This window comes from Solanum lycopersicum, chromosome 3 (genome assembly GCF_036512215.1).
Source record: "Solanum lycopersicum chromosome 3, SLM_r2.1".
NCBI classification, from domain to species: Eukaryota; Viridiplantae; Streptophyta; class Magnoliopsida; order Solanales; family Solanaceae; genus Solanum; species Solanum lycopersicum.
Window position 1 is genome coordinate 66,917,089 of NC_090802.1, and position 10,996 is coordinate 66,928,084.

Below are 10,996 nucleotides of genomic sequence, written 5' to 3' on the forward strand. Positions count from 1 at the left end.
CTCAATAATTTGGGTACTATTACATCCTATTAAAAAGTTTTTTAAATTATAATAACTTTCAATATTTCAGCAAATACATTACTCTTTCGCTTGATACATAACAAACGATACATAGATTATGTATCAAACATATAAGTTATGTATTAGATACATAACTATAAACCAGATTCATACTGATTTAAGTTTGGAATTATTGGGTTTATGTATCAACGATAACATTTGTACCAGATACATTGTACACAAATAAAGTTGTAATGTATGATTGAGGTGGAGTGATGTATCCAACGTTTAGATAGAAAGGAAAAAAGAGGATTTTTGTAATTCATTCGATAGAAATTTTTAGAGATTATATTATCTTAAATTTTGTAATTACATAAAATTTCCTTAAAAAAATTGTAGCAAAATGGTTATATATATATAAAAATAAATTAACACAGAAAAATTGACCAGATTCTAATATTAATTTAATAGAATTAAAAATTATCGAAACAAATATTTAAAAAATAGATCAAATTTTTAAAAATTGGAAGAGAGAAAATTAAGAGTGAAGACCAAAGAAATGATCATTAATTAAGTACTTAAATACATAATACAATATTCATAATAAACACGTTTGACTCAAAATAGTTATCATACAAAATATTGTATGTATCTTAATTATACACGTAAGTTTTGTATTAAGTGGAAACTTTATTACTTACCACTTTCTCCCTGAATTAGATATTCCTCCTACTATCAAGATTATTGTAATCTTGAATTATGCTAATCATTTACAGTGAACTATAATTCTCTAGTTCAATCAACTACAACTATTAGCTAATTAATTGAGCAGTGAACTTTAACTCTTCTCTGTTTTCTATACAACAGGTATTCAATGTTTTTACTTCCAAAAATTAATTGAATTTTGATCTAAATTTGTGTTTGCTCCATGTGTACTTGTTCAACACATAGACCGATTCGAAATTTTAAAGTTTTAAGTTAAGTGGATATGTTAGAAGCTACTGGATTCTGCCGAATATATAACATCAACTTTAGATAGATCTGTCCCTACCTGTGGGAAATGAAAATATTTGAATTGAACATAGGAAATTTCGCCTTTACTTTTAATAAATTATATTACTAATATCTCACCATTTGCTTTTACAATTTTCGTGTTTGCTGTTTGTTGATTTTAGTTGCACGGACTCTCCAAACGTGCTTCTAACACTCAGGACAGTTTTGAAGAGTCTAAGCAACATAGCTAAATCCTATAATTATTTGTTTAGCTGAATTGATTTTTATTCCTAACCAAACTTGAGGGATATATTGAATACAAAATTCAACTATATGAGATGAATTTAACATACGAATGCTCGTGTGTGCAGGCTAAAATGGCGGGTGAACCAGTTAATGTGTATGAATTTCAAGAGCTTGCTAGGAAAGTTCTTCCAAAAATGTACTATGACTTCTTTGCTGGAGGAGCTGAGGATGAGTACACACTCAAAGAAAATGTCGAAGCATTTCATAGAATCACGTAAGTTTGTAATTTCTTGCTCTTGATTAATTTTGGCAAAAAAAAATAAAATGGTAGCAATACTAACATTTCAGAAACTCAGTATTCAGCCAAGAATACTAGTTGATGTGAGCAGAATAGACATGTCAACTGTCATACTTGGTCACAAGACATCAGCTCCAATTATACTTGCCCCTTCTTCTGCGCATCAATTGGCACATCCTGAAGGTTCGGATTAAATCAATTAGTAAAAACTAGTCTGTTAGCTTAAGGTACCCCCACCGCGTACTTCTTACTCTAACAAGCTATTGTATTTATGCCAGGAGAAGTTGCAACAGCTAGAGGTGCTGCAGCATGTAATGTTATCATGGTAAAATATCTGTTTCCAATTCTGGTGTGTGGAATGTTAAGACGATTTCTCAGATAATCATTAACTAATTGATTATTATCTCAAAACTCACTTTCTTTTTTGAAAACTGAAATCAAGAACATTGGTGATTTTCTGAGATAATACTACTAGTTGAGAAATCAACTCATGGATTATTGAAATTGTATGACTTTTTCATCTAAATAAAAGCTTACGTTGTTATTACTTAATTATAATATGTTTCAACAAAGATGTTGAGTTTTCTTGAATATAGGGACTGTCATTTATGTCTACCTGCACAGTGGAGGAGGTTGCTTCAAGCTGCAATGCTGTTCGCTTCTTTCAAATATATGTAACTTCTATTATTCCAAACTCTGATCATTGTTATATATATATATATATAGTGTTCTGTTATCAGATAGGTAATTTATTCTTTGTCAATAGGTTTTCAAAAAGAGAGATGTAACAGAATTTATGGTACGTCGAGCTGAGAAGAATGGGTTCAGGGCAATAATTCTCACTGCTGATACTCCAAGGCTTGGCAGAAGGGAGGCTGATATAAAGAATAAGTAAGCTGTATATCTTTTATACTTAAATTCTTTACATACGAATCCGGAATAAGTTGGTTTCACTAATTTAGCTCTTAAAGAATTTCTTTTTAGTAATACTGTGTTAATCTACTAAGAGTGGGAATTGCAGGATGATATCATTTCGGCTGAGGAATTTTGAAGGTTTTATATCAACTGATGTTGTTTCTGTAAGTAAAACCATAAAAATTTCTGCTAATCATCGAAGATAAGGTTGATTTCTTAGATGTGACATTCTGAGATAATAACTATTAGTTGAGTGACCCTAACAAATCCAACTTGTGATAGATATATTAACTTGAAACTAGTGTAGACTATGCTTACTAATCCACTTACAAAACTCTGCAGGACAAAGGCTCAAATCTTGCAGCATATGCTGAAGAAACTCTTGATCCGTCGCTTTGCTGGAAGGTACAAGATTTAAAAGTTAAATGCATCCGTTCCTTATTATATGATGAAATACAATCTTTGATACACGAACTCAAATTTCTCGAGTGTAGACAGTATGTTAAAATATGTGAAATTGCTGATCTACAAATAGAGTTGAAGTCAAATATGATCATTATGTAATCCTCACACTCACTGAAAACTTTGCAGGATATCGCGTGGCTAAAATCAATTACTAAGTTGCCAATTTTGATTAAGGGTGTTCTCAATGGTGAAGATGGTACTAGTATTATCAGTGAACCTTAGCTATTTGCATATAAAACCTCAGATTTCCTACAAGTTGACTGGCATATACTTTTTTTTTCAGCAATGAAAGCAATTGAAGCAGGAGTTGTAGGAATTATCGTCTCTAATCATGGAGCTCGACAACTAGATTACTCTCCAGCTACTATTTCTGTTCTTGAAGAGGTGATTTCCTTCCTCACATGTTTAAATTGGAAGTTGAAATATGTTATTTGAAATCTTCTTAGCTTGTCCATTGACTTCCATATATCCCTCCTTAATTTTCAATGGTTTTAGGTGGTCCAAGCTGTTCAAGGTAAAGTTCCAGTTCTTCTAGATGGAGGAATTAGGCGAGGAACAGATATATTCAAGGCGTTAGCACTAGGGGCAAAAGCTGTCATGGTAAACTTAATGATTTAAAGGAATGGATTTAACTTATATACGCTGATAGTGTAAATAGTTTATATTTTCTTTCTGTATATTCGTGCAGATTGGTCGACCAGTTATCTATGGCCTGGCTGCTAAGGGAGAATCTGGGGTAAAGCAAGTTATTGAAATGCTAAAGAATGAACTTGAGCTGACCATGGCTCTTGCTGGCTGCTGCACTGTGGATGATATTACGAGAAGCCATGTTAAGACAGAAAAAGAGAGGTGCCTCTGTAAGATGTAATTCTGTTTCTTAAACGAATGGCCTAGCCCCAACAATTCTACAATCATGTGACATCTTGCTTGTAATGTTGTTCAATTGCGATATTGCTATTTAAAGCATCGATTTCAGATGTTAAGATATTCAAATGGACTACAATAGTCTAGTTTTATTACAAAATAACTGCAGGAAAGCAATTCAAATCTTGCCACACATGATGCAGAACAAGATTTGAGCACAAGAGAAGATTAATTTCATGAGATATTGGCCCTGCTGTAATACAGGGGGTGAAGTCTAATAAAGAAATGAGCTTTTGGTTAACTCAATCACAAAAGTTAAGTTCAAGACTATGAGCAAACACTTGTCATGCCCCTGTTGGTTTAGTGTGGTCACTCGTAGTGGATATTGAGTTCTATATATATCTAAAATAGGTGCATATATTTCAATGCATTTGCGTGTATAGTGTTCTACTTTCCTTCAGTGTCAACCCGAGGGAGTGGTTGGTCCAGAATCTATAAAGTTGACATTTTAAAATATGAAGTATCTCACACCGAAAAGTGCAGGTACCTAATTACGAAGACATAAATTTCACTAAAATTTGATATTTATGTATTATGTATAGAGTATTAACTTTTCGATGAAAGGTGTTCAATGGATGAACCTTTATTTTATGTGGCTAGGCCACTGCAGTAACCATAAGGAAATTATCACAATCCTATACAAGGATTTAGTTATTGGAGAAGAGCAGAAATGCTACTACACAGAGGATTATTAGAAAGCAAGACGTGACATGATTATGGAGTTTAGCGCTAATAAGCCGTTTATTTAGAGGAACATAGGATTAAACTACATCCTACATTCCATCCTTTCGGTCTCTGTATTAACATGGCTTCTGGTAATGTCATCCACAGTGCGGCAGCCAGCAAGAGCCATGGTCTGCTCCAATTCATTCTTGAGCATTTCTATAACTTGTTTTACCCCGGTCTCCCCCTTAGCAGCTAGGCCGTAGATGACTGGTCGACCAATCTGTAGAGTTTAAACATTAAGTTAATTTCAATACACTCTTAGCATATATAAGCTAAATACATTTCTGTAAATCATTAAGTTCACCAGAACAGCTTTAGCGCCTAGTGCTAACGCCTTGAATATGTCAGTTCCTCGCCTAATTCCTCCATCGAAAAGAACTGGAACTTTAACTTGAACAGCATGGACCACCTGAAACCATTTGGACATTCAGGAAGGAATATATGGAAGCCAATACACTAGCTAAAAAGAGGACATCAAACATGTAAGGAAGAAAATCACCTCTTCAAGAGCAGAAATAGTAGCTGGAGTGTAATCCAGCTGCCGAGCTCCATGGTTAGAGACAATTATTCCTGCAACTCCTGCTTCAATTGCTTTGGTTGCTGCAAAGAATTGTATGAAAAAAATTCTTTGGAAGAAATGCTCAATTGGTGAGACTTAGTTGCAGAATCAAGTTTATAGTGTATATTTGTCAAATCATATAGAGCTGATTAGAGTTTCTGTTGACATAAGGTAAAATTATTACCATCTTCACCAGTGAGAACACCCTTAATCAGAATTGGCAACTTGGTAATTGATTTTAACCATGCTATATCCTGCAAAGTTTTTGGAGATTGTGAGGTTACAGAAGACTATGAAACTAGAAATGCTCCTTCCGTAATGTACTTTTAACAAATGTTGACAGCCTCAATATAATTTGCATTCAAGGACCAAGAATATATTTCATCATATGATCATTTCATGTGGTATTAAGGAACACATATGCTAAACTTTTAAATTTTGTACCTTCCAGCAAAACGAAGGATCAAGAGTTTCTGCAGCGTAAGCTTCAACATTTGAGCCTTTGTCCTGCAGAATTTTATCCGTGGATTAGTAAGCCTAGTGTACAGTATTTTTCAAGTAGATATATCGATGGAAATTGTGTTATATAACAAAATAAAAAAGAAAACTAATGCTTATAGTAGAAGGAACCAGCTAATTTGACACATTGTAGTCCTGCAAACTAAGTTTCTTTGAGGAGTTTCAAGTTTTGCTTTTCAGCTTAAGTTGTCAATATGTCTAATAATTGCTTTTACTTACAGAAACAGCTACAGTAGATATAAGACCTTCAAAGTTCTTGAAAGGAGGTGCAATCATCCTGCATTTGTTCTCTTTATCAACATAGATTACCAAAATTATATATATTTTTCAAGTACTGAATGATGAAACCGACTATTCCGGATTAGAGTGAAGATGAATCATGAAAAGGATTTTAGCTAGAGTTGATTCTTGAATGACAACAATTGTATATACAACTTACTTATTCTTTATATCTGCCTCCTTTCTACCTAGCCTGGGAGTATCAGCAGTGAGTATTATAGCCCTGAACCCATTGCGTTCAGCTCTCTGTACCATATTTGCTGTTATCTCTCTCTTGAAAGCCTATTTTCAAAGAAGAAAAAATTACCTATCTTTTGTAGAACACAAAAATCAGTAAATATGTACCGGGATGTGAGAGTTGGGGATAGTAAGTTACGAAAGTCTGAATGAAGCGAACAGCCTTGCAGCTTGAAGCAACCTCCTCCATTGTGCATGTTGACGTAAATGCCACTCCCTACATCCAAGAGAATTTAGCATTCACATACCAGAATTCGAACTTGATCTGTTTTTTTAGAAAATATTAGACGGAAGGGTCAAAAATATAGCTACAAGTATCCTGCTTTTTTGAGTTCAATAACTGAACTATTATGTGTGTGAGTTTCCTACTTAAACTATCACCAACTATGTATCAAAAGATACCTCAACTATCAAATGTTCCATATTCCTACCTGATAGTTGAATTGTTTTTTGTTAAATAGTTGGTAAACTTGCACACATGGTAGTTCAAGTATGGAACTCAAAGTAGATACTTTAGGTATGTTTTTTACCAAACCAAAACCATTACCATGATAACATTACATGCTGCAGCACCTCTAGCTGTTGCAACTTCTCCTGGCATAAATACAACAGCTTTTTGGAGTAAGAACTACGCGGTGGGGGTACCTTAAGCTAACATACTAGGTTTTACTAATTGATTTATCCGAACCTTCAGGATGTGCCAATTGATGCGACGAAGTTGGGGCAACTATAATTGGAGCTGATGTCTTGTGACCGAGTATAATAGTTGACATATCAATTTTGCTCACATCAACTAGTATTCTTGGCCGGATACTGAGTTTCTAAAAGGTTAGTGCTGTGATCTCTATTACCTAATCAAGAGCAAGAAGTTACAAACTTACGTGATTCTACGAAATGCTTCAATATTTTGTTTGAGTGTGTGCTGGTCCTCAGCTCCTCCAGAAAAGAAGTCATAGGATATCTTTGGAAGAACTTGCCTAGCTAGCTCTTCAAATTCATTCACGTTAACTGGTTCACCTGCCATTTATGCATTTATATGTTAAATCACTGAATTTTGGTTCTTTTGAGAGCAGAATCGGAGGTTTTGAGGCAAGAATATAAGAATACAGAAAGGAGTTTAGTTTTCCAGCATCTCCACCTTCTTGTTTTATAATTTAGAAGTTTTAGGGATATAGCTGAATGGACCCGGCATTTAAAAGGCTATCTCTAAATTCACCACAGCTATGAGCTTCTAAGTTCTAAAAAAATGACTTTTGGGAAATAGCCTTCTGCCTATATGTGAGTATGGACCCTGCATTCAAAAGTTCTAAGTTCAACTACAGCTATCAGCTAATTTGATCCAAGAGCTTCTAAATTATAAAAAAAAAAAACAAGAAGGTGGAGATACTGGAGGCGTGAACTCTAATCTGTATCCTACGGGGTACTAATATCTATACTTCAAAACCTCAAATTCTTCCCTCAAAACAAGACCAAAATTCTACAACAAGAACAATTTAACATATGAATGCTCTTGCGTGCAGGCTAATAAATGGCAGGTGAACCAGTTGATGTGAATGAATTTGAAGAGCTAGCTAGGCAAGTTCTTCCAAAGATATCCTATGACTTCTTTTCTGGAGGAGCTGAGGACCAGCACACACTCAAACAAAATATTGAAGCATTTCATAGAATCATGTAAGTTTGTAATTTCTTGCTCTTGAATTGTCCATGGACAGATATCTATCACTATTAACTAATTTTCAAAAAACTCAGAATCCAGCCAACAATACTTGTTGATGTGAGCAGAATAGACATGTCAACTGTTATACTCAGTCACAAGACGTCAGCTCCTATAATGATTGCCCCAACTATGATGCACAAATTTGCACACCCTGAAGGTTGTACTAAATCAATTACTCAATTCATTTCAATTTGTTTGTCTGATTTTGACTTGACACAACATTTAAGAAGTAAAAGAAGATTTTTGTATCTTATTATCTTAAACTAAAGATATGTAGACTGTACCAATGATCTTGTGCTTTTAAACATGTCAGGTGGAAAGATAGACTTAAAGACTTCTCAAAGAAGGAAAGAGGAACCGACCAAAAAGGAAAGTAAGAGAAACAAATTGAAACGGGAAGTATCTCCTTAGTCGCTTATGGTTAACTGATTCTACAAACCTGTTATATTTATGCCAGGAGAAATTGCAACAGCTAGAGGCGCTGCATCATGTAATGTTATCGCGGTAATATTTTCTGAAAAAAAAAAGAACAAATTTTATCGAATTCTAGTGTCTGGATGCTAAAATTCTCTTGGATACAGGGATTGTCATTTACGTGCAAGGCTGTTCGCGTCATTCAGAATTTTGTAACATATTATTATTCCCAACTCTCGTTATCTTCATACGTAAATAATGATTTTTCATGTTTTGCAACAGATACAGTTTTATTATTTTTTCTTTGTCAATAGGCTTCCAAGAGAGAGATAACAGAACATATGGTACGTCGTGCTGAGAGTAATGGGTTCAGGGCTATAATTGATACACCTGCTCTTAGTAGAAGGAAGGCTGATATAACAAATAAGTAAGTTGTATATACAATTGTTGTCATTCAAATCTAGCTATGATCCTTTTCATGATTCATCTTCATTCTAATCTGGAAGTAGTTGGTTTAATCATTCAGTACTAAATAAATTTTATAATTTTGGTAATCCTTAATTGATCTACGAAGAGAATTAATGCAGGATGATCGCACCTCAGTTGAAGAACTTTGAAGGTCATCTATCAACTAAAGTTATTTCTGTAAGTAAATATACTAAAAGCAAATATGAGTATTAGACAAATTACATGTTATGCTGAAAGGCAAAACTTGAAATAGTGTACACCGTGCTTACTAATAAAATTCTGCAGGAAAAAGCTTATGCTGCAGAAACTCTTGATCGTTCGTTTTGTTGGAAGGTACATGATTTGAAAGTTAAATATATGCGTTGCGTTCCTTAATATCACATGATATGATGAAATTTGTAGGAAATAGCATGGTTAAAGTCAGCTACCAAGTCTGTTAAAAGGCATTCTAACCAGTGAAGATGGTATAATATTTATCATAAACCTTAGCTAAAGTCCATATCTCATCTCTAAATTCCATATATGTGTTTTGATGGTAAACTTGCAGCAATAAAAGCAATTGAAGCCGGAGTTGCAGGAATTATCGTCTCTAACCATGGAGCTCGGCAGCTAGATTACACTCCAACTACTTTTTCTGTTCTTGAAGAGGTGATTCCCTTAAACTTCAGATCTGAAATGCAAGCTCATTTTGAAATTCTTTTCAATTGAAAGTTGAAATTTGTTATTTTTTGAATCTTAGAAATTTGAGAATTATTAAATTGAAATCTCCTAAATTAGGTGGTCCATGTAGTTCAAGGTAAAGTTCAGTTTTTATTGAGGGAGGAATTAGACGAGGAACAGACATATTCAAGGCTCTAGCACTCGGCGCAAAAGCTGTTTTGGTAAACTTAACGATATAAAGAAATGAATTTTAAGTTCTGTACACTGATAATTTTTGTGCAGATTGGTCGACCGGTTATCTATGGTCTGGCCGCTAAGGGTAAAACAAGTTATTGAAATGCTCAAGAATGAATTGGAACAGACTATGGCTGCTGCACTGTGGCTGACATCACTAGAAATTATGTTAACACAGAGAAAGAAAGGTTGCTAGGTAGGATGTAGTTTAATCATCTCTTCCTTTATAAATAAATTAGTATTTAGACACACATGTTTATAAATATTTTTAAAAATTGCATCAATATATAATAAATATATTCAAAAATCAATGACATTCAATATCTAAAGTGTAATTTTGAAGATTCTTTATTAGTACTAAATTGATTTTAATTTTAGTTTATGAGTTAAAATTTGATATGAATTTGTCAAATTTTAATAGTTTGTATATATTATGTTTTGATTAAAAAATAATTAAGTTAATTAAATTCATAGATTACAAACTTAATACACTCATATCATCAATTAAACCCTTGTCCTACCACCACAATCAATATTACATTTCTAAACAAACTTCATTTGATATGACTCATCGCAATTATAATATATTTTTGTTAGAAAAGGAATTTAACATTTCTTTTATATTTTGTGGAATTGTATTATTAAAATTGTACTTGAAAAATAAAAAAATATGATAAAAATAATATCATGACATTTGAGTGATGAATGATATAAATTCTGAATGAGAAAGGGAGGAATAAACTATGGATCAAATAACTAAAATAATCAACTAAAATTAAAGCAAAGAAAGTTAATATAATTTCATGAGTAAAATAACCAAAATATGATATTGTATTCATTCCTTTTTTTCTTAACATGGGTTGTTATCCTCCCTTCTTTTTTTTGGATGAAAACTCCATTAAAAAAAAATTAAATTCAAACAAAGAAAGTGAAGCTGAATAGGAAGTGAATATCACATCACTCAACATGCCAAAGCTCATAAATGCATTTTTTACTTTTATTGGGTTATGATGATTGTTATCAAAATTCAATACTTAATTAGCTTTATACACAAATAACTCACATGAATCTGCATATGAAAATTCAAAAAATTTGACCTATTATTGACAAAATATAATAATAATAATAGAAAAAAAAAAGACAAAGAATTATGCTAACAAAAAAATCATGTCAGAACGAAAAGTGACTTACCCCATTTGTATTGGCAAAACTCAAAGTACAGTTCTATGCGATCGACACTGAAGCATCTCATCAATTGATTTTTCCTATAACAAAAAAAATCATCTCATAAGCTATTGACACAAAATTATAAATTTTATTTTTCGGCAGATATTAAAATCTT

At 33.0% G+C, this 10,996-nt stretch overlaps 2 protein-coding genes and 1 pseudogene across 3 annotated transcripts; 2 read left to right on the forward strand and 1 right to left on the reverse strand.

Moving 5' to 3' along the window:
- Positions 1–695: 695 nt before the first annotated feature.
- LOC101256164 (peroxisomal (S)-2-hydroxyacid oxidase GLO4) lies at positions 696–3,910 on the forward strand. 2 transcript variants are annotated; one of them, XM_010320177.4, is made up of 12 exons: positions 696–867; positions 1,365–1,513; positions 1,596–1,720; positions 1,816–1,862; positions 2,134–2,211; positions 2,304–2,428; positions 2,559–2,616; positions 2,795–2,857; positions 3,044–3,119; positions 3,201–3,301; positions 3,413–3,517; positions 3,606–3,910. In XM_010320177.4, exons 2-12 carry the CDS (start codon positions 1,371–1,373, stop codon positions 3,783–3,785), a joined length of 1,101 nt encoding a protein of 366 aa, XP_010318479.1. In that variant the 5' UTR covers positions 696–867; positions 1,365–1,370; the 3' UTR covers positions 3,786–3,910. The 2 variants fall into 2 exon arrangements, with proteins under 2 accessions (XP_010318479.1, XP_004235561.1); XM_004235513.5 differs by having other exon boundaries at positions 697–867; positions 3,044–3,113.
- A 482-nt stretch (positions 3,911–4,392) lies between these two features.
- On the reverse strand, positions 4,393–7,301 carry LOC101255867 (peroxisomal (S)-2-hydroxyacid oxidase GLO4). Its single transcript, XM_004235512.5, has 11 exons — positions 7,043–7,301; positions 6,850–6,974; positions 6,709–6,755; positions 6,301–6,378; positions 6,085–6,206; positions 5,865–5,922; positions 5,571–5,633; positions 5,311–5,380; positions 5,067–5,167; positions 4,872–4,976; positions 4,393–4,787 (listed from the first exon to the last, which is right to left on the reverse strand). The coding sequence occupies exons 1-11, from the start codon at positions 7,183–7,185 to the stop codon at positions 4,608–4,610; spliced, it is 1,092 nt and encodes a 363-aa protein (XP_004235560.1). The 5' UTR covers positions 7,186–7,301; the 3' UTR covers positions 4,393–4,607.
- Positions 7,302–7,436: 135 nt separating this feature from the next.
- LOC101251971 (peroxisomal (S)-2-hydroxyacid oxidase GLO3-like) lies at positions 7,437–10,051 on the forward strand (annotated as a pseudogene).
- Positions 10,052–10,996: the final 945 nt, after the last annotated feature.